The sequence below is a fragment of the Triturus cristatus genome, chromosome 8 (genome assembly GCF_964204655.1).
Source record: "Triturus cristatus chromosome 8, aTriCri1.1, whole genome shotgun sequence".
NCBI classification, from domain to species: Eukaryota; Metazoa; Chordata; class Amphibia; order Caudata; family Salamandridae; genus Triturus; species Triturus cristatus.
The window spans coordinates 1,125,151,766-1,125,178,723 of NC_140591.1; the positions used below are offsets into that span (position 1 = coordinate 1,125,151,766).

General features: G+C 47.5%; 1 protein-coding gene across 12 annotated transcripts in view; it reads right to left on the reverse strand.

Moving 5' to 3' along the window:
* The window catches only part of MAP4K4 (mitogen-activated protein kinase kinase kinase kinase 4), a 528,397-nt gene that overhangs the window by 331,466 nt on the left and 169,973 nt on the right, over positions 1–26,958 (reverse strand). For all 12 annotated transcript variants that reach the window (XM_085622755.1, XM_085622753.1, XM_085622748.1 and 9 more), the window contains exon 3: positions 14,925–14,981. In XM_085622755.1, the coding sequence (XP_085478881.1) occupies positions 14,925–14,981 (57 nt within the window). The remainder of the gene's footprint in view (positions 1–14,924; positions 14,982–26,958) is intronic.

A 26,958-nucleotide genomic window follows, 5' to 3' on the forward strand; every position in this document is an offset into this window, starting at 1 on the left:
ACATAGATTCCTACAGAATTGGCCTGAGATATCTCCTCCCAGGACCAAGATAGAAACAGAGGCCAAGGCAGCCTTAATCAGTGCAGACAGCACGCAGTGACAACACTGGTGCTTGTCAACTTTCAGCACGGCCGGCGTCACTTAGTTTAAGTCAAGGGCCTGGTGTATATTACTAGCTCTGGGACTGCCGCACACAGCCTACTAGTAGATCTGGTGCTGCGGGGCTGGGCAGCAGGCAATGTGCTCCAACTGGGGCAGACTCCACTCAGCAGTGCTGGTAATCACTTTTATTAGGGTTGAACAATCAAGTCAAGGCTAATACAGTGTCCTAGTTGGCTTCAATGTGTGCCTCGCACTCCTTCTTTCTGGTGCTTTCCAGCAGTTTTAAGGTCTTAGAGTTTCTCGTTGCTCAAATGGGTGTATTTTCTGATATTTATGTTTCCCTCATCACTTGATTTTGCTCACGACAAAGTGTCACTCAGAAATTGAAATGACTCATAATTACAGTAAAATTATGAAAATGTCACACATAGCAATCTGAAACCTTGGCAGCTATGTACAGAACATCTGTCCTTATTATGCTTTGAAAGGTGAACACCTAATCCTTCTAGAGCAAGGTCAAGATCAGACTCCTTGTCTGCTCAGATGCTAGAAGACCCTTTGTGGTTTCCACAGAGAGCAAGAAGGCTCATCAACCTGCTAAAATATATCTGCGTCTTACTCCTTAGGCACCTGCCTAGAAGCAGGACCACGGAATGGCAAGAGGAAAGGGTAGGCAAATGGAGAGGTGAATGATGCTTGGTAAAGGGAAGAAGGCTGGGGGAGGGGGATGGGGGTGGAAAAGACGCCAGCACAGTTGAGGCACACTTTTTCTTTAAAGAACTCTATTCATTTTAAAGCACACAACACAGCATACAGTGTATTCCAATGAAATCAGTTAAGCTTTAGAGCTTCCTCCCTCCCCTCTATAAGCCCCTACCGTCTCTCCAGCAGCCTAGTCTCCCATCCTCACGACTCTCCCACTGTTTGCCCATCTCGTACCCCATCCCCGGGGGATTACACTGTCAGTTCAGCTCTTTGTCGGCTCCTGCAATGCATCAATTTAATAGTATTCTCTCCATGATCCCTACACTTTCTCAACATTCTTCGGGCATCCCCTGTTCGGAAACACCACCCTCTCTGCTTCCATACACATTCATTCCCCCTTTTCATCTTGGCACAGTTGGGATCTGTGCCTTTCCCCACAGTTTGGCACCATCTCTCTTAGCCACCCCGCTAGTTTGCTGACCTCCGTCAGAGCCGCCCCCTTCCACAACCGAGTGGCTAACGTAAGATTCCCATGCCACCCGATCGAGCTGTGAGCATCATCCCATGCTTATGGAGTCTCCATAGTCGGACTGGGCAGGTGTTTCTTGTTCAGTTTATTATACAAGTAATGGATGTAAGTGGCTGGCTCCATCGGCATCCTCTCAACTCAGGTCACGATCGCTATGAGACGTAAACCCTCAGTCAATAATAACCTGCAGTTGTGTCTCCCTATTGTACATTCTGATGTCTGGGATGGCAATGCCGCCATTATAACAAGATCTATATAGTGTCCTCAGGGCTATCCTTGGGGCTTCCCCATTCCATGGGAGTTGTTGTAGTGCCTTGTCAACCTTATTTTTTTTTTTTTTTTTTGTTGAAACCGTTTATTACAAAGTTCAAAGAATATACAAAGATGGGCCTACAACCTTCAGGCCGGCCGCTAGCAAACAAGAGGAGCATAAGATACACACAGTAGAACGCAGGCAGCGGCAAAGGGAAACATACAGGAGTCAGCCGCGTTGATGGCCACACCATACGGACCCCACATGACGGTTTCTTTTAAACATAAATAACAACAAACAAAATCCAACCACAAGGCAACCCACGATCGAAAACAGCAGCATGTGCTCCCCTAGAAGGGGGACCCTACCAAACCATAGGAGTATCAAGGGGGGGGAGAAGGTCAGAACAGGGACTGGGTGGACTCAGTGCCCGGTACCGGAGAGCTAAACCGGCTAAGGGGACGGGGCAGGCGATGGATCGGGCAATAACGGCGGGGCGCAGATTCCACCACGGTAGGCGTTCCAGGGGCCCCACACTTTCACCCATGTCCCAGGCTTACCTCTCGCTACATACACCACCTTTTCCCGAAACATGCACCAGTCCATATTTTCCTTCCAGGCCGAAACAGTCGGGGGCCTCTGGGAACCCCACAGTTGAGCAATATCGCGCTTGGCCACCATATATCCCAGAGTCACCCACCACGTCTGTGGCGCCGAATAGTCGGTTGGTTCCCACACGTTCAACAGGCATCTCCTCGCTTCGGGCAGCAGCGGCACACGCGTAACCACCCGCAGGACCTCATGCACACCACGCCAGAATCGCTCCACCTCTGGGCATTCCCACAAAATATGAAGAAAGGTCCCCAAAGAACCACACCCACGCTTACACAACCCGTCCACAGCATAGCCCATTCGCAATAGCCTTGGCCCCGTTATGTAGACCCTATGGAGTATCTTGAGCTGGACGAAGCGAAGGCGGGCCGGTATGGCCACCTCTTTCGGGGAGGCCACCGCAGAGACCCAGTCCTCGTCGTCCAGCTCCAATCCATCGGCAACCCAAGCCTCGCGAAGATCAAGCAGCAATCCCACGCGGTCATTGATCAGTTTTTTATAGATTAACGAGATCGTGCTTTCCGGAACATGTCCATCCAGCACTCTATCTTCCAGAGGGGAGTACTCCGGGATGGAGGCAACGTCCGGGAAGGCGGAGCATAGTGCATGACGGATCTGCATATACCGAAAGTACTCCCTGTCTTGCAACTGGAATTCCGTCTGCAGCATCCCGAACGTTTTGAATCCCCCCCTCGTCCAGAGATCCCCCACCCTGCTAATGCCTATCATGTCCCACTTCTCGAAGCCCTTCGAGGTCCACAGGGAGCCCAACTGCTCAGATGCGTACAGTGGTGACGCCCGGGTCAAACGATCCTTCCACCCCATCGCTACATTAGCCGCGTGCCACACTCTTACCATGACACGCGTGGGGCCCGTAAGACGTGCGTCGAGCGAGCTGGAGTAGAGCGCTCGATTATAGTCACCACCCGGCAGTAGCATCTTATCCATTTCAAAGGCCGGGTTTAGGGCGGGCCCGTATAGGCCGTGATTAATCGCAGCCAGCTGGGAAGCCCAATAATACCGTTTAATATCCGGGAGGGCAATCCCCCCGCCATACCACGGGAGCGTCAGCTTCGCCAGGGCGATACGCGGTCTCCCGTCCCAGAACAGGCGGCGTTGCAAGCTCTCCACCTCGCGGCAGTAGCGCGCCGGGACGAGGTCCATTGTATTCTGCAGAGCGTACAGGAAACGCGGCAGCGACATCATCTTAAACAATGCCGCCCGGCCGAGCGGCGAGAGCGGCAAACGCCGCCAACGCACGACATCCTCCTTCAGGCGCTGGAGGGGGGGCAGCAGGTTTCGATCATACCAGGCCTCCGCGTCTAGGGTGATGAAGATACCCAGGTACCTAAATCCCTGCGGGGCGATCTGGATAGGACAGCCCCGCGGAAGGATAGGAGCCTCCCCAGAGAGAACATACACGCACGATTTAGCCCAGTTGATGACGAGGCCGGAGTTACGACCAAATGAGTGCAATACATCAACCAGGACTATCAGTGATTTACGTGGGGAAGCCAGGTACAGGAGAATATCGTCAGCATATAGAGACACGCGGTCCTCATACTCGGGGGTCCAGCGGAGACCACGAATAGAAGGTTCCCACCGCAGCCACTCCGCCAGGGGCTCCAAGGCAAGCGCAAAAAGAAGCGGCGATAACGGGCAGCCCTGCCGCGTGCCCCTGCCCAACTCAAACGGAGCCGACACTCTACCGTTCACAACCACCTGCGCCAGTGGGCCAGAGTACAACAATTTAACCCAGCTGATAAACCCTGGGCCAAACCCAAATTTCGCGAGCGTCGCCCAAATATATGGCCATTCAAGTGTGTCAAACGCCATAGTGGCGTCCAAGGATGCCAAGATGGCCGGCTCCCGCATGAACGGGACACGTGCGAGCACCCCATGCAAACGCCGCAGGTTAAGCGCTGTGTTACGATGGGGGATAAAGCCGGACTGGTCCTGGTGGACCAAGTCACACACCACGCCGACCAGCCGATTGGCCAGAACCTTGGCGAGAATTTTGGGCTCCGCATTCAATAACGAAATGGGTCGATAGGATGTGACCCGGTCCCGAGGCCTCCCCTCCTTGTGGATAACCACGATGGTAGCCAGACGCTGGTCTAGCGGGAGGGAACCCACCGAGTGGGCCGCAAGGAACATAGCACGGAGATGCGGCGCCAGCGTATCCGGTCGCAGCTTATACAACTCGATGGGAAGACCATTAGGACCCATGGCCTTGCCGGAAGCGACCGAGCGTATGGCGAGGGCAATTTCTTCGGAGGTTGGAGCGACGTCCAACAACACTCTGTCCTCCTCAGAAAGGGAAGGCAGCGCGATATCTCTGAGCAGGGCATGGGAATCCTCTTCAGAGCGGGAAGACACTGGAGAATATACCCCACGGAAATAGTCCGCGAAGCAGGAGACAATTTCCTCCGGTTCAGTGACACATACACCATTCATTTTCTCAATCAACGGGACAACACGACTCGCTCTCTCTTTTTTATCCAGCCACGCAATCAATTTACCAGCCTTATCACCCACATCATACAGTCTCCCCTGTTGCTCCCTACTGAGGCCCCTGGCCGCCTCCGTGACGAGGGCCTTATAGGCCGCTTGCTTGAGTTGGAGAACATGTGATTTATCCTCCGTCACCCCACGTTCTAGATCCCCCTCCAACTCGGTTATCTCAGCTTCAACACGGGTCACCTCCTCCCGCTCGCGCCTCCGGGAGTGGGAAATAAGGGACAGGGCTTCTCCTCGGAGTACTGTCTTAAACGCCTCCCACAGTGAGACCGCCGAAGACACAGACCCCACATTCTCGTCAAAATAGCGCTTAAGGGATTTAATCAGCTCTGCGCGAATGGTGGGGTCACGCAGGTACCAGGGATTGATCGGGGCCACTCTACCCTCTCCCCTCGGCAAAACATCAAAGTGCAACAAGAGCGGAGAGTGGTCCGAAATACCCCGTGCCAAATGGCGCACTTCTCCCACCCTCCCTACATAAGCCGCTGGGACCAGGACATAATCTAGCCGTGAGAGACTACCATGGGCCCCTGAATGGAAGGTGTACTGTAGCTGCGTGGGATGTTTTAGACGCCAACAATCCACCAGCCCCAGGGTAAACAAGAAGCCAGATAACCACTCTTGGGCCCGGGGGAGATCCCTAGGGGGGTGACGATCCACAGTTCTGGAAACAACAGCATTAAAATCCCCCCCCCCACCACTAGAATCCCCTCCGGAAGGCCAAGGAGGAGGTGCCCCAGGTCCGCAAAGGTGGTCGTCTGCAGCCCCGGTGGGACATATACTGACACAAAAACGATCGCTCTGCCCTCCAGTCTGCCCACCAAAACCGTGTAACGTCCCCTATCGTCATGGCGCACCTCATCAATCTCCAACGGGAGCGAGTTTTTAACCATAATGCCCACACCCCTTGAACCGGACGTGAAGCCCGCATGGGCCACAAGGCGGTAGCCCCGTCGATTCATAGCGCAAAAGGAATTGCCAATGAGGTGCGTCTCCTGCAGAAAAACTATATCGGGCGAAGTTCGCTTCAAGAACTGCAGGACCACACCTCGTTTTATCCTGTCCCCCAGTCCATTAACATTCCAGGACAACAAACTCAGTCCCCTACCCCCCATCATAAACAGAAGTCATCACTCGTCCCCCAGAGAGCACTGTAGAGATAACACAAAGATACGTTTGCCTTGTGGTGGAAACGAACAACACCCCACCCCAACCCACCCATACCAACAAAACTCCCCCCACCCTGCACCCCTGCATGAGCCCGGACAGCCCCCCCAACTTGCAGTGTGCCTGTCGCCCCTATAAAAGAAACTAGCTAGACCCCCTAGAGGAGGAAAGAGTACCCCTTCTAGACCCCACACAACCTCCATGGGAGGGGAATGTACAAAGACAGACGCTTGATCGAAAGTAGCATCGTATTCGTCCTGAGTGAGGCCCAGTATTGACCCCTCAGTCCCGATCCAGTGGGCCGCCTCCTCCCGCCGCCCCCCCCCCCGCCATCTCGATCACGATCCCCAGACAGAGTGTCCAGCCAGTCCCCTGCCGCTTCGGGGCGATCAAAAAAGTGCGTGCGACCATCCACCTCCACTCGCAGCTTGGCCGGGAAGAGCATGGCGTACTTTAAGTGCAGGTCCCGGAGTCGGCGTTTAACGCCGAGGAAGCTCAGTCTTTGCTTCTGGACCGCCTGGGTGAAATCAGGGTAAAAGTTCACCTCCATATTGTCCAACTTAACCGGCCCATGTAGTCTGGAAGCTTGCAGGATAGCGTCTCTGTCCCGAAAGTTAAAAATCCGGGCAATGAGAGGTCGCGGAGGGGCTCCGACCTTCAGCATTCCCCCGGGAACCCTGTGGGCCCTCTCCACAGCAAATAATTTACTCAGGCCCCGAGGCTGGAGATGGGTAGCAATCAGGTCCTCCACAAATAGATCCGCCGCCGCTTCCTCCCGTCCCTCGGGCACCCCGACGATGCGGACGTTATTCCTCCGGGCCCGACTCTCGGAATCCTCGAGGCGCCGATCCATAAGTGCGCTCGCCTGACTTAGCCGGCGTACCTCCAGTTGTAGTGCCGCCACCTCAGTCGTAAGGCCCGATGCGGTGTGGGCCAAAGAGTCAACTCGATCGTTGGTCTTGGAAAGATCGGCCCTCACCAGGCCAACGTCTACAAGGACCGCATCGATCTTCTGTGCCAGGGTGTCGAACCGCTGGCCCACCGAGGCCCTCATCTCGGAAATGGCGCCCATGACGTCGTGGAGAGTCAGATCCGTGGGCAAGTCCGGGGCATCAGAGGGGCCCTCAGGGGACTTGTGCGGTCCGCCGGGAGATCCCCTCTGGAGGGTATAGCGGTCCATGCTGTTGGCCGGATGGACGGTGCCACGTCGGGTCGACTTGGTCTTTGACCGATCCCCATCTTGTTTCGTGGCCATCGCCGCTGGTCCCACAATCGAACCAGCTACGTCGTAGAGGGCAGGCAATCAGGGCCACGAGCTCCGGGGGGGCCACCCCAGATCGGCGGGGTGGGCCACAGCAGGCAGGCAGGCCGGGTCCCCCAGCGAGGCCACACCAACACAAAAGGCTCCGCGATCTCACTTGCAGAAACGGCGAGAAAGCGAAAGCGCGGGGTACGCGACTCGCCAGGCCCGGCCCGCCGTTGTTGTTCACTTTGCCACTGGGTCACCCCCCAACGCAAATCCGGGGTTCGGCGAGAAGAAGGCCGCAAACCTCAATCGGCGCTCACTCCGGCACCCGGGGTCCAATTCGAGAACGGAAAACGGGTTCCACCTCAGCTCAGGCTGACCAACACAGTCCCCTCAATCGAGGCAGGATGAATTCAGGATAAATGTAGGAGGTTGCGGAGGTCCTCGGGAGCCTCGCACCTACGCGGCCATCTTGGTTGCGCGCTAGGCTCCTCCCTTGTCAACCTTATTAAAATAAGTTGCCCTTATCTCAAATGGGGTATTTTGTAGGACATACAGCAGTTTGGGCAGGGTAATCATTTTGAACAGCGAAGTCTTACCCATAAGTGTTAAAGGCACTCTACCCATCAGTACACGTCCACCCTAAATCCTATCAATCTACCCACATTTTCTTCTAAGAAATGTACCTTCATCCGTGAACCCTTCTCTTAAAGTTTGAAATCCTCTAGTTACCCTGTCTGGACCATCCCAGTGGAACAGGGTTGATTTGGTTCCATTAATCCCATATCCCGAGTAGTCTTTGAATATCCTGAAGAGCGAGAGGACTCTGTGGATATTGATCCCTGAATCATTAAAGTATAGCAGCACATTGCATACAGTGAGATTTTTTCAGGCTCTCCAGTCACCCCCAGGAACCCAGTAACATCGGCTCTGCACCGCATCCAGCTCATTTTCAATAGGGAGAGCGGCCTATATGAGACACATCGGTCCCTGGGTTTCCCAGGTTTGGAGTTGAGGCACAATCTAGATCTTCACTCTCTGATACAATCTGGGACAAGTAGCTCTTCCTGCACATCAGTTTGTGAGCACAAAGGTGCTCTGAGGAGTGGCACATCTTTTGGTTGAAGAACAAATGGGAGCTGCTTGGAAGCAGCTTCAGGTCCCCCCTCTTCACCCTTCAGAGGTATTCATTGGTAGACAACTAGGCTCTTATGGGTAGAACGATCAAAAAAATAGCCAGATGCCTGAAGGCATCCTTTTCCACTGCCATGCCCTAGGTAGCAGTTCTTTCCCACATTCACTGTCTGCCCATGGAAATATTAACTTCTCTCTCCCTCCAAGAACTTACTTAAATGTACTTAGTGAGTCTTTCCCCACAAAGTATCCTCTCCCACAATCAGTGACCCGCTAAATGCCACCCCACATCTCACCTACCTATGCACTGGAATCCATTAGGTCACCATTATCCAGCGCGAGCCCAGATGCGCCAGATCCATGCTAGAATACACATTTCTGTTTTATTAACCTAAAGGAACCTCGTTTACATGGTCAGTGGCTAGCCTTAAAATGCGGTAAGGATCCAGGCCTCTTGGACCTACACTGGACATCCATGTTCAATGTCAACCTCTTTCCCACAACTGTTCCCAACCTCAATAGGGATGCAAACAACGGCCTTTCCCATGGTTCAGGTATTCAGTTCAGCCCAGTGGCTAATCCACTACCCAGCTGCCTTTCTTTACACACAGCACAACCAAGTCTAGTGATAGGCACTTGTGCAGCACAATTTAGATGGAAGAGCTTTAAGGTACTGGTGTTAAAAGATGTTGACTAGGACAGGAGAGCCTTAAGAGATGTCTGAAGGTGGAAACGACAGGGGCTGTCTGGATTTTCAAAGAGATCATTCCACGTGGCTGCTTGGTCAAAGAAAAGCTTTTCACACTCAGAAATATAACTGCACCATGTTTTATGTTAAGAGTTTAATTGCACTTTCAACATAAATACAAGGGGGTACATGTCTGCATATCAAAAGTTAACACAAAGGTGCAGTGCTTTCAAGTCTTTTAAATACCAGACTGGTAGTCCAACTAAAGTCTGCCCTTCACTTGACCCAGTAAAAGCCAGGACACACAATAGAGGGAAGGACACACACTAGGGAGAGGATCCTTCTTTCTCAAGCCATACACCTAATGAATTGCTGAACCAATAACAGATTTAAAGGGAAGCTGTAAAATTCTGCACAGAGGAAGCTGGTAGAATCTAAACAGAAGAACGCATGACTTCCCCAACAGTAAAGGCCCGATAACCCAGAGAAAGAAATGCATTTTTTTTTAAAACCTTTAGTGGGAAAACCAGATGTCGTTAATTAGAAAACTCCGACACTCCGGGATTGTTTTATTTTTATTTTTCAAAAAGTAATTCAAAGTGAAATACTGACAAACCAGATGGACTGACAAAAATAGCTGCTTTTTGGAGTAAACCAAATGACTTGTGTCTTTGGGCCATTATGATTCTGGTAGTTGTCTTTCAGGTCTAATTCAACTGACTTTATGCAACTTTGCTAAGACCCAACTTCGTTATTGACCTAGACCGCCAGGTATACAATTTGGGTGGTGTTTGCTAAGGATCGATATGCAGTGGGTAGCTCCCAGAGAACTGCAAAGAGAGGGGTTAAACAGGACAGGTAACAGGAGATCTCCAAGGGGCATCTCGAGGGGCTGAAACATTATCAGAGACAAGTTAAACATGCTCTTTTAGGACACGAGCTCCCAGAAACAATAAACGATGGCTGTGACCAGCTTGGACCGATCATCCCTACAGATTTGAGTTTGGTAATCTCAAACTAGCACCGTTATTGGACTGTATTTCAAATTTAAAAAAAAATACCTTTCCATTGAAAATTCAGCCCAATGCTGCAACACCCGACCCACGCGGGCACCCTTTTATCTGGTTGACATTCAAAGACTGAAGGAGCCATACTTGTAAAACTTACATGAAAAGTTAGGGCGATTAGGCATCCCACAGGGTCATATTTTCGCATTTTGTACCAAAAAGTACATTTATTGCAGAAAAACATCCATAAAATGGTCTTCATTTTTACATATATATATTTATAATTTTTGTTTTCAAACTGCAGGTAGAGTTTAGGGCATATCTTTTTAGGAACCTAATTTCGTATAAAGTTGTGTATGCACTTTTAAGGATAGAAAATAATCGGAATAGACCACCTTTTACATTAAAAAGGCATTGGCGAAGTCATTGGGCAAGCTGGGGCGATGGTTAATTCTTTTTTAAATTGCTAATCCAAGTAGATGCAGCAAAAAGTCTAAAAGATAAACCTGCCCTCACCTAAATGTGGTGGACAAACGCTAAAAATAAAAATGTTAAATAAAAAAACGGCTATAATTATAAGAGAACAAACAGTACGGGTACTTCCTAGCAGGCAGGAGTACTTAGAACAGGTGTTTAAGCCCTTTTTAGTTTTAATACAGGTCACATGAGTAAAGGTGCTGTTGGATTTTAACTACTGTAACCTGAAAACAGTTTAAATACACAAGGATGATTTAAAAAAGATAAAGAATAGAAAGAACAAGCATTTGCAATGCAATAGGTCTCGCATTTTCGAAACTTTGACCTATTGGTATTGTAAATGACAATGCCTTTTATTACTGCAGGTTTTTAAAAAACATATATAAAAGTCATTGTCATTTAGAATGCCAATAGCTCAAAATCTCGCAAATATGAGACCTATTGCATTGCAAATACTTGTTATTTATCCATTCTTGATCAACTGACATCTTGGCGGCTGTCATTTTTGTTTTAATAATACACAGACATAGACTTCCTGTCCAAAGAAGCACAATGTGCATGCGCATGCTGCATGGGGAGCGTATTGAATCCGCAGCTCTTTGTGCACTGCTTACTGAGGGGCACGAACTGCCTGGATGTATAACTTGCTAGCTAGTAAGACTTTTGATTCTTGGGATAATCGTACCAAAGGGGCTGTTACTTCTACAATTAGGAAAACATCCAATGCATGTGGCGGACCACTATAAAATAAAATAACCATTGTTGCTTTTCTCAGCAAATTGTACAACAGTCTGTTCGATTTTCAATGTATTTCATAGTTCCTGTGTGTCACTAAACGTTTGAAACTCGTGGTTTTATTCTATAAGGCCACTAGTGTCAAAATAAATATTAAGCCACAAGTGAAGGCAATGTCACCACAAGAGGTCCAATGACTAGAACTAAAAATTCAGCACGGTTATGAGCGACACATCAAACGGGACAGGACAGTGAAAATCGGTTCCTCGCTAAATTAGACACCTAAATTCATTGACCATGTCGGCAAATGTGAAACATTTAAGCTGCTGAGTAAGATGTTGAATTTGGCCCTGTTTAGGTAAAGGCATCACGGGCCTTCCTGGACATTAAAAAAAGAGTAAGCTTCACATACATGCGACGCTAAGCATTGTCTGATTTACTGGCTTGGTAATATAAATGTAACGTGAAGTTAGCATGTATTTTGCAGGTCTTCAACAAGTGCCTCCAATTCAAATCATCAATTCAATATGACGGGCACCCCTGAACACTGCAATTAGCGGATACGGGGGAAGTTGTGTAAGCTGAGCTTAAATAGGGCAGATATGCCACACAGCATGTACGAGAAAAGATAAACCAGTAACTATAAAAATATCAGTTGTTTACTCAAGAGTGACGTATTCAGCCTAATGAACAACACAGCGGCGAAAATAACAGAGCTCGTTTGCGCAGTGTTAAATTGTGATTTTTTTTAACTCCTGTTTTTGAATGTCAGTTATTACTTCTGTGCAATACAGTATATAACCAGCACATTAATTACATTTAGCAAATTGCTCCAGTTGCTGTTTAAAAACGTAACAATTTAATTAATACACGTGCGTTCATGCTGCTAATCGCAAACATTCAATTCTGCTACCGGCTGTCTGCCATTACCTACACATCAATACCACAATACAAAACAAGGCGTCACCTACGCTCGACACATTGAGCGTTCACACCACATATTCCACAAACTGCGCTGCTGACTTGCACGCTTCTGTAACAGGTGTGACTATCACCGGACAGTTCCGTGGTCCTCATCTTGCCGACTCCAGAAGGTCGAGAGGCTGGGTCGGCCCCAATGATGTTCATGCCTGTGACGTGCAGCCTTCCCAGAGATGTGTGTGCAGCAGAACGAGCTCTCAATAATCTACAGGAACTCTGCTACGGCTCTCGGGAGGGGCGGGGGCGAGCTTGTCTGTGCTGCTGCTTGCTCCTGTTCACCCTCCCTCCATAAACAAGAGCCGGGAAGTGCTTGGAGCGCGCGTGCGCATTTAAAAAAAAATATTAAATAGCATGAGGCTGCCTAGGAGGTGCGTGTTGACGAAAGTGAAACTGCATGCTGGCTTGCGAGGGAAGGGGGACAGGAGATGTGCACGCCGCGTGGCTGTAGGCGCGTACACCAACTCAAATCCGCCAAAAGCCTGCGCGTGCACATCTCCTGTCCCACTTCCGAGGCAAGTCAGCAACAATAGATCTCGCTTGCTCACAGCGCTTCGCGCTGCGTTCGCAGGCGAGACCTAAAAAAGCACTGGCCCACCAGCCCAGGAACTGAAGTGCACGTTTTTTCAGCAGATGCGCACATGATCAAGCAAAAGAGAGCCAATAGCTTAGGTGGGATGACCTATAACCTATGCTGTAAACAAAATCTAAGTGGCAGTTGAAGAACCAAAAGGCTGAAGAGGGCTGACTCGAAGTCCTAGGTTTGCACACAGGAAAGCATTTTTATTATTCATTAAATTCTACACGAGGATGGCAAACCATTTAAATTGTTCTCAAGGACAGGAGGTTCAATAAATGTGTGTAGGAAAAATGTACATTTAATCTACTTTCCAAAGGTTTACTCACACCTACAGCATTATAACCGCCACTGCACTCTACTATATGTTACTATAATCCTCTGCAATCTACCCTGCACCACTCCACACTATTCCGCTCTGCAGCACACTCTACCCTGCACCACTCCACACTATTCCGCTCTGCAGCACACTCTACCCTGCACCACTCCACACTATTCCGCTCTGCAGCACACTCTACCCTGCACCACTCCACACTATTCCGCTCTGCAGCACACTCTACCCTGCACCACTCCACACTAGTCCGCTCTGCAGCACACTCTACCCTGCACCACTCCACACTATTCCGCTCTGCAGCACACTCTACCCTGCACCACTCCACACTAGTCTGCTCTGCAGCACACTCTACCCTGCACCACTCCACACTAGTCCGCTCTGCAGCACACTCTACCCTGCACCACTCCACACTAGTCTGCTCTGCAGCACACTCTACCCTGCACCACTCCACACTAGTCCGCTCTGCAGCACACTCTACCCTGCACCACTCCACACTAGTCCGCTCTGCAGCACACTCTACCCTGCACCACTCCACAGTATTCCGCTCTGCAGCACACTCTACCCTGCACCACTCCACACTATTCCGCTCTGCAGCACACTCTACCCTGCACCACTCCACACTATTCCGCTCTGCAGCACACTCTACCCTGCACCACTCCACACTAGTCCGCTCTGCAGCACACTCTACCCTGCACCACTCCACACTATTCCGCTCTGCAGCACACTCTACCCTGCACCACTCCACAGTATTCTGCTCTGCAATACACTTTACCCTGCACCACTCCACACTATTCCGATACGCAACACATTCTACGTAACACACTCTACACAACACAGTTTACCCTGCACCACTCCACACTATTCCGATACGCAACACACTCTACGCAACACACACTCTACGCAACTTTACTCCACTCTATCTCCATCCACTAGACAACGCTTTAGTCCCTTCACGACACTCCACACCACTCCACTCTATGACACTCCAGTTCACTCAACTCTACACCACTCCACAATTCTCTACGCCACTCCGTAACACTCTACTCCACTTTATGACAGTCCACTCTCCTTTACCCCACTAACTTAACTATGCTGAACAGCAGCCACGCTGGTGTACAACATGGATAAAACATATTGGCAAAGCCAGTAGCTCTTGCATAGGCGAGACCTATTGGTTTTGCCAATGCTTGTTGACTATGGGGTTATTCTGTCCGGACTGCATCTATTTAAAGACAGGGCATAAATACCTACACTCTTTGTTGCTTTGAATTTACAAAAATGAAAAGCTGCATTGTACCTGAAGCTTGTCTTCAAATCAGCCAAACGTAAAAGTGCTTCCTAGTGGCATAATACCTTGGATTATACTGATCTGGTAAGTGCAGCAGTGCAGACCGAAACAGGGGACTCCCCCGACAATTGAATCTCCATTGAATTATGGATCTTAATTTAAGCAGCTGACCAGGCTGCTATATCCTTTCTCCGACACCCACCTCTGTAGATATATACCTCCTTACTGAGCCGTGAAAGCGCGGAGGCTAAACAAATTAGGACCTTTACCTTACAAGCTCACCATGTCCAGTGGCTCTTGGCACTTCAGTGCTTTAAAGTACCCAGAATCGCAACATCCACTTTGTGAAACTTAAGGAAAATAAAGCATGTGGAGACATCAGCATGCACCACTTAAGTGCGGTCTCATCACAAATCAACGGGGGGGGGGGGGGGGGAGTGCTTTATTGTGACTGGTCTCACAAAGAACAAACAAAAGCATTACTTGTGTGTTTAAAAAGACCCAGAGTTCTTACCTCTCCCCCCAGACATGATTTTCCCCGCAATAAGACAAACATGAAATCCTTGGCTTACCTCTGTAACATCCATGACCTTGATGGCTGCCAGCTGCCCTGTCTTGACATGGCGACCCTATCAGACAGAAGAGGAAGAGCAAAATGATTAAAAAGTTTAAGAAACAGAACACCACACCAACAGACTTCTTGAGCAGTCCACACTGAATTTTACATCCAAGTAATTTCCTACTCGTATCGTCATCTTAGTGCAGTTGACCGATCGGAACCATGAAAAGACCACATCTAACCAGGCAAGAGAAGGAACTCTTTCATATTTCGCTCAGACACTTACTACACCAATGGTTTTGTTAATGACATTTTGCCAAAAACTCGGGCTAGCTGAAGTAACCTCACACAACCTTTGACCCTGTGATGACGTCACAAAGAAGCGTCACATGCGAGCTGTGACCTAGGTGATATGGCGGGAAGTGGAGGGGTGAGGAATGGGGAAATTCAACTTTGGTACAACCTGAAGAATCTGGTAGTCTGGATTTTACAAGCATTATAAAGGCACAGGAGATGGATTACGCGCAATGTTACTGAATCCCACTACTGATCTTATACATATAATTTGTGCATTGCTTTCATTTCCCTCGCCAGTCACTACATTGCAATAACAATGTAGTCATACTACATAGCTATACTATACTCTAGTTACAGGTGTGTTAATACGCTATATGAAAACTCGAAGGTAAAAAGGTCAGAGACATCTTCGCATATATCATCTTCTGAAAATATAAAAGTTTAAAAAAATCATAAACATGCATATCCTTTGGATCACAAAAATGCCCAAGACCATCCTCAGCAACACAATGTGCTTTGATGTAGGCAGTAAAATCAACTCTAAATCATCTAATGTAAATCATATCATGCTACAAACTATCTCTACAAAAGGAAAAGGGGCCTCAACATCTGAGCCGTCATCAGCACAAGGTACCAAGATGGCCAACTGAAAGAAGTTCTCGAAAGGATGTTTTTGGAAAGGATAACCTTTTACTTTCTTTCCGAACTCATGAAATTTTGATCTTCAATGAATAGGTCACCAAAACCCACTAATCAAGGCAATCGAGGAAAAAAGTGTAAAGGCTGAAATGTATTTACTTGCCTTAACGATATAATGCACTCCGAGCTCACAACAGAAGGGCCCCTGTTTGCTTTATGTCTAACAGACCATATGTTGAAAATACACGGTGATCACTTGTCCAGCACAACAAAGAGATAATTAATTGCCTTATCTCTCATGGATAAGCTCCTCAAACCGGCAAACAGTTCATGGGCCATAAGCTACTAATATGAGCTGTCACAAAGGATTTTATGTGACAGAAATATAGCTGGCATTAAAGTCGCCATGAGCAAACAAATTATTGTAGGCAGGCTAATTGAAAATAAGAGAAAGTGTTTCCAGCCTAAAAAGTGCAAGCTCAAATAGATTGTAAATTTAGCTGGCACACGAGCATGCACAGTAAGTCAAGCTCGCCGTAATACTCTATCAATTAATGAAGTAGAACGAAGACAGTTTAAATAAAAAAAATACAATGAAGATTTGGGATTTATTTTTGGAGTTTCAGGTATACTCAAATAAGATAACTAACTTTTGTGGCTCATGACCACACTTACTACTCACACTGTAGTGCAGTAAAACAAACAAAAAAATCACGCCCACCATAATTAGTACTGGGAGTAGAAGAAAATATCTTACTCCTATAAAGAAATGGTGTTCTGCCCATACCCTCGCGCCATCGGCATACATTTCCTCTTTAATATCCCTTACAGTATAACTTGGAGAATATGTCGAATGTCATGCATCCTGTTGTTGAGAGATGAAGACAGCAGGTTTATACTGTCCTCACACCAAGATCCCTGTGCTCACAGCAGTGCCTGACCCGGTTTAAGCAACATGCAACAGCAGGAACCTATCCTCAGCAAATACTTAATAACTTTAGAGCAGTGGTCTTCAAACTTTGCAGTGTCTAGCACCCCTGCTCAAAACATTTTGGAGTCTCTGCCCTTCAAACCGATTTGCGTGGGGGATTACATTTTGGGGAAACCAGGGTGTATAAGGGAAGGAAGTGTATTAAACTGCTCCTGCTCATTACTACAAGGTTGTACTGTTGAACGAGGGGTTAAAGTGAGGGCATTCCTCCTGCCTCCTAGCAGCAGCTCTTGCAGAACTCTCATTGCTAGCTTGTGTTGGTTCCTCCAAGCGTTCATAATGTCCCAACTACCTCCTGAATTTCTGCAGTGCCCCCCCCCCTCCAACCCACCCACCCTACTCCTAGAGCTCTCCCTCCCTCTTTAGTGCTACAGCACTCACTCCTGTCACTACTCAACTTGACTCCCTTCCAGGCTCCTGCAATGAGGTTTCCTCGATTATCATTCTGTCCTCCCTCACTCGGTTCTCTCAGAGAAACAGCGCCCTCTTGCCTTGCTCTGGCCTAATTCACTTCTCCATCCCCTCGAGCTCCCTCTCCAGAACTAAGTAGCGCCCCATCTCTCCCTGCAGTGCACCATCTAGCTAGGCTCATAGCACCCCCTTCCAGTAGGGTCCACTCCCTCCGGGCACTTTTATTTATCCCTTCCTGTGTGTGCCTGGAGCACTCCCTTTCTCCAGGGCACATTCTAAAAACATGCTTGCATGATTTCACAGCACAACAGTAAATGCCTGTAAACAACAAGCCCAAAACGACTATACATCACACAGTGGCGCAGATAAACCTAAGCACTCCACAGTTGGAAGACCTCTGCTTTAAAAAGTTCTCCAACCGAGCTACTAAGGTAAACATGCAGTATGCCAATGGTAGAATCATATTAACTGCCTGTTCAGCATGTGTTTACATATTGCCTGCACCCTAATCAGTCCAAAGAGCCACCACACTGCTCATTAGCCCAAGTCGCTATGGTGCAATGCCTCCGCCCATCCTCTCCTAAACATTATCCCTCCACCAGCTCTTCCCATTGCACAGCTACAGCATAGTTAGCTTCAAGGAACTTCACCACCAAGAAAAACATGGAACACTCTTAACCTTGAAGTACCTACAAGCCTGCCTGAAAAGGCCTTGAAAACTCAACTAAAATGTGGTTTGCCAGCAAAGCATAGCCTCAATCACAACCTCTAAGAAGACTAAGAGGCTATCAAACCTTAATGTTCTACCAAAAACCTAAAGAGGCAGAAAAAATTAAATAACTCTTGTCCAACGAGAAAAGTCCTAAATAGTTTATCTTATCCAACTCAGCCTGAAAACTGATGCAAGTTTTTTTTTGTTTTTTTTTTTTAATTGATGTTCAATCAAGATAACTTTACCTTACATCGGCTGCGTCAAATAATTGGAAAACCAAATACATACTCAACCATTTTTCTACACATAAAACTGCCAAGCAGTGACTAAACATCCTTGACATTAGTTTGTTGTTTTTATAAACAAGATTACCATAAACCATATTTGGTCTGCTTAATTCACTTGGACTTGCAGGAATGTATGCACTAGGGCCCAGTGGACACAATGTACTTGACCTTCAGACCTGTTTACTTTCTAAAGTAGATTTATGGAGAGGCGGGAGAACGAGGGCTGTGAAAATGAGAGCATGTCAAACAATACACAAATGCGTGACACACACACACATGGTGAATTTCAATGTGCTTATCTGAGTTACAGAGGTGGGTGAGCCAACAAATTAAAGGTGGAAAGTCGAGCCAGCGCCGAGCCACAGGTCAGGCTTGGCTCTTAGATAGAGCCTGTGCACGAGCCAAGCCTTGAAAATGTTTGCTAAGTAAATCATACAAGAAACATACAACAAACATCACGTAACATATGATAAAGTCTCTACAAAAAATGTTTTTTTACATTAATACTTCCCATCGAAGCACTGCCCTCAAGTACTTATTAAAAGATGAGTTTTTAAACATGAACTTACATCTCTTCCCCGCACTGTCGACAGCGGCATTAGTGAAGGAAGAGGCAAGACAGTTGCCAAAAGAACCCTGTATGTTGGCCTGATCATTGAGCAACATTATAGTCTATTCAATCAAACACAGTATGTTTTTGTACATCTGATATCCTCTACCCGTGTATTTTTACGTGCTTTCATACTCGATTATGCAGGAAAAGCAATTCTGGTGAAATACAATAGTTGGAGAAGATCACACAATTTAAGCAGGGAAGACGCAATTTATCCAGGTTTTCCGGTTTCACTTTGTAAAAATTAACCACTAAATAGGTATCTATTTCCCTCTCCTTTTTAAGCTAATGTGTAGTTTTTACCTCTTTGTGCATTTTTCTGGCGTTTTATATAGCGCAAATTCGAACTGTGGGTATTTGTAGCGCTTTATATAACCACAAGTTAGATTACTCAAGGTCGCATTCATTTTTTTTTTTAAAGGCACAGACAGATCAAGTGATTTGCCCAGAATCACAGGATTTAGAGACTAGGCCGGACCCGAACCTGGTCTCCAGGCCGAAAGATAGCAAGCAGCTCTGGCCATAATGCCCCATACTGGGTAGAGTGAGGGAAGCAGGCAGAAGCCACATGAAAACTTGGCTCGTTATGAGCTCGAGCTTCCAAACGGACCACGAGCTCAGCCAGAGCCACACACCTCAGGCTCGAACTTTCAGTGGCTCGCACATCTCTAATGAGTTGTATACGATTTCTGACTAACCGTTTATAGTGTAGATATGCTTTTGTTTACAGACCCACTGCATAGAATAGTGTTACACTTTTTTATAGTACATTTTATCAGGCATTGTTATGCCCTCGAGGTGTGACTCTGGTTTGGTACGTTCACACCCTGGTTTTGCAAGAGTATTGTCTTATTATAAGGACCCAGATTAGTGAAGTAAATCACATAAACAATAAAATGTAATACTATAATTGTGTTATTCACCCCAAGCATGGGAAGATGAGGCTAGGCCAACAAGGAAGCATGCAAAAAGAACAAAGGAATGCACAACAATGTAGCTATATATTTGCAATGACAACAACTGGAACCGGAGCTCAAAAGCAAATCTAAAGAAAAGGGCTTGCATCATTTTAAAATTAATTTCTTCTACAGCACCGTCCGGCCCTCATCTGCCCCTGAAAAAAGGAGCTGTCTGTTCGATTTTGAAGTAAATCGGAAAGATGCCTAGGTTTGGCCGTGACTGCATACTGAAACCCGCCTACAGTCGTGACTAATTGCCTTTGTAGAGTGCAGTTCCGGGGAGAGGAAGAGGTAAAAACGGGGGCAGTCACGGGGATTAGGGGCTTTTGCAATGCTACTTAAATATTTTTAGCATTTTTTCCCCAAAGAAATCTGCAATGTATGCTAGGGTTTAAAGCAATATACATCAGGATAAAAAGGCATAGGACTGGAAAATGTACGCAAAAAAAGAGCTCGCTCCAGTTTCATGTAGACATGAGTAGATCATTTCATTACAGCCACAAAAATGCTAGAAAGTTATGTGAATATTGCTGATTAGTATTCATATTATTGATAAAAAATATTTGTCATTTTTATCCAAGTAATAAAAAAGGAAAGGGTGGCTAGACAATGTTTGAATTATAAAATGTCACTTGTAGGCAGTAGACGCAACGCAGCAGCAGGTGCTCAACCCAAACAGCAATCTTGCAGGCCTTTACAGTATTTAAACCAGGGTTAAAAATAAAAAACAAACAATCGACCAGCTCTGGAATTCCTGAGTGGGATAACAAACAAAGCAAATTATTTGAAGATGGACACCCTACACCTCAACATTAACAAGCCTACAATGAAAAGCTGGAAGACAGATGTGGATATGGAGCAGTTAACACTTTTTCACCAATGACGTCAAGTGAAAAGCGGTTGCTTGATTGGCTTATCTTGAGCACTGCTACAAACTAGTGCTAGCCCAGAAAGGCAACAACAAGACGGCCAGCAGTCAAAACACAGAACAAACAGCTGAGGCAGAAAATGTGAATTCCGATGTTTGGTCGTAAAAGGAATATGTAATTCACAAACTTGCATGCACACGGCCAAATCGTGAGAAACAATTTCAGATAATCTAGGGTGTCAGCCTGAGAAAATGTTTAAAATAAAGCAGTGCTACAACCAACTTGACAAGTCTCAATCATTACCTTGTAAAACAATATACAAAAAAACAAATCTACATTAGTATGCCAGGAAATACCCCATAGTTCTTTTGAACAGGCCACAGTGCCAATGAAAATGTATGCGGTGACAAATTCTTCTGTGATAGTTTAGGTGCTCTGGAAGCAGACATTTTAAATTCAGGCAACTATTCTCCTGGTAGCAAGGGTAAAGAGAGGAATTTTTTAAGCTTACAACGTGAACCCTTTGCCAATCCAGCCACAGGCTAAGAGCTGGCCAAAATAACAGACACTTGCACCTCCCTTTTATATTTTACTTGCTACAATGTTGATAGGGTAGACTAGGGCAAAGCGTCTTACAAGCTATCCGTAAACCGCGAACCAGGTGGTGGAACCTAGGCTCCCAGAGGCGAGCGACAGGTGGTGGTGGGGATGCTTCATCCTACAGGAGTCATCCCTAGACTGCCTGACAGACTACCCCGGCACCCATGATGCCCAAATGAGCATTTCAGCGGGTTCATATCACAGGCTCGCCTGTTTACATTTTGAACACCATCTGGATTTAAAAAAAATGGGGCATATGCCCTAGTCTTCAGAGAGGATAATAATTAATAGGTAGAGTGCCATTGCAGGACATGCTAGGAGGGAAGCTGGTTGAGCGGGTGCTCACACTCTTCTGTGTAGTAATTAGGGCTTTAGGGGAACAATCATTCCTTGCTGTCCACACTGAAGTCCCTGTAATGTCACTCTCTGGCCATACTGTGCTGTGGCTCGATCAACTTTGATTAGTGAACCACCATTTTCTACTGCCACCAGTTGACCCGTCCCACGAGCTCTCCCCAACACCCCGACCACATACCCTTCCCCGCCCACAGCAGCAGCATTCATAGTTGTGAAAGTCAGAGGAGAACAGGGAATGTGAATAAAGATCCATTTATTTTTGCAGTTCTTGATAAACAGCCAGAAGGTGCATAAAGCCCTCCTTTTAGACATTTCCAAAAATCTTTACTGCGCTGATGTGGCGGCACCAGCGCTTGCCTTCCTTGGAATATTTTATGTAGACTGTGAAAATAGAACCTAAATAGTTTTGTGTGGGTCTCGCTCACTTGCAGCATGCTTTCATGCCATCCAAGCAGTCTTTCTCTGGAAAATCCCTTCATTAAACACTAGTAGGGAACATAAGTAAGGCCAAGATGGAGTCTTCTCCCGTGTAAGAGGGGAGGCTAGCGGAGGGGGGGGACGGGGTTGGAGGAGGGGAGTTGAGTCCGGAGGGGACCGCTGCAGCGCGCTTAGCTCACACAACGGCTGCAGAGTCATTGCATCTGCTGGGCACAGGTCTCAGTTGAGGGCAAAGCTTTTTTTTGTGCCCTCTTCCAAAACCCAATGTCATGGGAAAGGTATTAGCAGGGCAGGCAAAAGTAGCTCGAAAAACTGACTCACCTGAAATCAAACCCATACCTGACCGTGCGCCATGACAAGTGTTACCCACGGAGCGAGAGGTGACGGAAAAGGAGCACCACATGTGGACGTTTTCATGGAGATAATCGGATTGCTTCATGCACTTTCAGCAACAACATAACTGCTGAGCATTGTGTTACATTAAGCACAGATGGTAAGAAGTGAAGGTTTGCGGTGCAACATCCGGAAAAGAAAAAAAGACTTGGAAATCATTAATATTGTACAGAAACATTGTTAACCAGTTAAGAACAGAAAAGGAAACTGACCTCACAAAATCATTCCATATTATAAATGGCGTTGCCCTCAGCACCTCAAAAAAGTGTGCCTCTCTGGAAACTGTGCCTTGCCTTCTGTGAACCAGGTCGGCCCTTAACCCCTACTCTGCCTTTTAATGTATATTTTGCCTTTAACTGCCCTGTAAGAATGCGGTTAAGAGTTGAGAAAGCTATGTAACTGGCGACATCGACCAGAGTATGTCAAACTTCCTGATAACGCACAATTTTGAAAAAGGGGCACTTACTGACCCTGAAGGCCAGAGACAAAGCGCTCTTTTCAGAAGGCGTGTCCTCTACCAGTACTATGCTGGCTGTTGCCATCACGTCCTGCGTTTCTTTGAGAATCTGTTTCTCAGTGGATGATTCTTCTTCTCATGTCAGCCGCAATTAAAGGATTAATAACCCCAAGTGACGGAAATTAACTCCACAGCATCCCCAATCACCTCACCACAGCAGATATACTGCAAGCGGCCAGAATCCAATATTAAGGGAGGGCCTTACATCAGTAACCTACTGGAAAGCATAATGGCAAACAAGGTCTTATAATTTGCATTAAGCAGCAGTATCAGGTGAAATGAGCCACAATACTCATTGATTTTTTTTTACTATGCTTTTTTGGCTATTTTTTTTTCTTTCAGAAGGAATAGCTGGACAATCTTAAACGCCAAGTAAAAAGAATATTAAACAGAAATTTACAATTATCAATTTAAAATAAGCTCAATGCTGTTGCTTCTGGGTGCGTTACTGTACAGTCTGTCAAGAGACACACAGAGCACCACAGAAACAAAATGAACACGTTGTTTACCTTTGGTTATCGCCCTATCTGGTAGAGACAGTCTAGCTGCAGATTCCTTACCTTAGAATTATCCCCAGGCATCCGAGTGGGTCCGGAAAGGTTTCCTAAATAATACCCTGTGCAACCATAGGTGGCGTCGTTCAGCTCTGCGTGGTGGCTGCGGTGCCTATATAGGCACCACCCAGACGCGCTGACATAAGTTACTTTTTGCAACTTCCCACACCAGGAGCTCAGAGCCATGGAGCACACCGACCATGGTGTGGAAAACTAGGGTCCTGAAAGGCGAAAGCTCCGTCCCTTGAAATCTTTTCGCAGGGTGGAGAGGATGGGTGGTTGAGTGAAGAATCTATGGCTAGATAGAATCTCTACCAGATAAGGCGTTATCGAAGGTAAGTAATTTTCTAATCTGACAGACATCTACTTGTAGATTCCTTACCTTCAAATAAATTCCCAAGCAATACCTCCCCAGAGGTGGGTCTGCGGACCAATTTCACACGAGGAAGTCCTGCAGGACCGAACAGGCAAAGTGCCCATCCCTATGGACCAGACTGTACAAACAGCAGTGTTTAGTTAACGTGTGCAGGGAAGCCCACATTGTTGCATGGCAGATGTCCAGGACCGGAACTCCGTGAGCTAATGCACTAGTGGCTGTTTTAGCTCAGTTGGAATGAGCACGCAAACCTTCAGGGGGTTGCTTCTTAGACCAGGCGTAGCAGATTTTGACACACAGTACGATCCATCGGGAAATAGCCCTCTTCTGTACTAGCTGTCCTTCCTTCGTTCCGGCATACCCCACAAAGAGTTTGTCGTTCACCCTGAATACTTTTGTGCTGTCAAAGTAGAACAGCAACATTCTTTCTGGGTTCAAGTGGTGAAGTTGCTCCTCTTCCTTGGAAGGATGAGGCAGAGTGTAAAAAGTAGGCAGAGTGAAGGTTTTGGCGTACATGAAATGGAGTGACCACTTTTGGAAGCAAGGAACCCCTTGTACAAAGCACCAGTTTGTCTGGGTAAATGTTAAGATAAGGAGGCTTGGATGACAAAGCCTGAAGCTCACTGACCCTCTGGGCAGATGCAAGGAAGGCCATCTTGATGGTAAGGAGGCTGAGGGAACAGTTATGAAAAGGCTCAAACGAGAGCACATCAGGAACGTGAGGACCAGATTAAGGTCCCACTGACGCATAATAAAATGAGGGAGGTAACCTATGCTGGAGATCTTTAAAAAAAACTATGTATAATAGTGGATTGAAAAAGAGATGGTTGGTCAGGAAACTGAAGCAAAGCAGAGATTGAAGAAAGATATCCCTTAACAGTGCCCAGAGTAGATCTTGCTGGCAAGGAAAAAAATTCAACCGGAGCACCTGAGAAAGAGGGGAGGAAAGGGCATCAATATGTCTTTCTCTACACCATGCCATAAATTATCCCCAAAGGCAGCCATAAACCATCTTGGTGGAGGGATGCCTGGCTGCCAAGATAACGATACAGACTACGGGTGGAAGTTAGAAAGTGTTAACTGCCACTGCTCAATCTCCACGAAAGAAGGCGGAGCGTTGACAGGTTCAGGTGGGGAGCCCTTCCTTGCTGTTGCGACAGAAGATCCTCCCAAAGGAGTAGCCTGATCGGAGGACCGCGACGGTGATGCTTAACAGCCTAGGATGCCAGACACTCCGTACCAAATCCGGAGCCACAAGGATGACTGGGGCCCAATTGCTCCTGATCTTCTTGAGAACCCGGGGCAGGAGTGATATAGGCGTAAAGGCGTACAGGAAGCCTGAGCGCCATTTGAGGCAAAGAAGATCTCCAAGTGAGAGCTGCCTTGGAACCATCAGTGTGCAGAACAGCGGACATTGCACATTCTCGTTGGTGGCGAACATACCAAGGCTTTACCCATTGCTGAAAGAGACCTTCCACCACCTCTGGAGGGATAAGCCATTTATGATCCACAGGGCATATTTGGCTGCGTTTGTCCGCTCAGGGGTTCAAAGGACCAGCCAGATGTTGAACCACTATTGATATGCCATGCTGTTCCAGCCACGTCCAGAGACGCAGGTCCTCTTGACAAAGTCCACAACCCCACCCAGCTTGTTGCAGTACCACATGGTGGTAGTGTTGTCCATGAACACCTGCACTAGCTTTCCCTGATTGGAGGGTAGAAAGGCTTTCCATGCCAATCAGATCGCTCAGAGCACCAAAAGGTTTTTGAAGAGTTTAGACACGACCAGAGTCCTCTGATCTTCACCTCTCCTAGATGGTCGCCCCAGCCCAGAAGTGACGCCTCTGTTACTACTGTCAGATCTGTTTAGGGAAGGGAGAAGGAACTGCTGCTGACCCAATTGCGATTTATAATCCACCACTGCAGGTCCTTTGCCGTTCCCTCAGAGATCAGGACTATGTCTGAGAGATTTCCCCCAACGCTGCACCCACTGGAACTTCAGGTCTCACTGCAGAGCCCACGTAAACTTACTGGCATGCGCCACAAGCCGGATGCAGGAGGCCATGAGACCCAGTAGCCACAGAGTCTGTTTCACCAAAATCCAGGATAGAGGCTGAAACATCGGTATCATAGTCTGAATATCCTGGACTAGCTATTCGGGAAGATAGTCCCAAAACTGCACAGTGTCAAGAATAGCTCTGATGAAAGTGAACGTCAAAGAGTGTCAGGTGTGACTTTAGCACGTTGATAGTGAACTGCAGCGAATGCAAGAGGTCCACGGTAGACTGGCTGGGGGAGACGACAGCCTGGGGCGAGCCTGCCTTCAACAGCCAATCGTTGAGATAAGGGAAGACTGGCACCCCTGATCTCCGCAGATGAGCTGCAATCACCGCCATCACCTGGTGAAAATCAGAGGGGTGCTGGTGAGGCCAAAAGGGAGCAGAACAAACTGACATGCTTGTGGTCCACTGTGAGCCACAGGTAATGCTGTGGGCAGGAAGGACAGGAATGTGGAAATATGCATCCTGCAAATCCAACGCTACCATCCAGTCTCCCAGGCCTAGGGCAGACAGGACCTGAGCAAGTGTGAGCATCTTGAATTTCTGCTTCTTGAGGAAGAAATCGTGAAAGCGCAGGTCGAGGATTGGACAAAGGCCTCTTGGTAGTGGGAATAGTAACCACAACCTATTTCTGCCATAGACACTCTCTATGGCTCCTTTGGCCAAAAGATCTGTCAATTCCAGGCAGAGAAGGGATAGGTGGTCCTCCGTCAGCCTGTCATAAATAGGTACTATGGAGAGAGGGGTAGTCTCGAAGGGGAGGGAGTAGCCCCTTCGGACAATGTGCAAAACCCACCTGTACGATGTTATGGTCTGCCAGTCGGGTAGGTGATGGTGAATCCAGCTGCCCACTGGGTGCCCCTGCTGGAAAAAGGGTAAACTAGGAGGGTTAGGTGACTGCAGCTGCTGGGGGAAGAGTGGTGGACTACCAGACCGCTGGCCACTAACGGGCCGGTAGGTGCATGGCCACACAG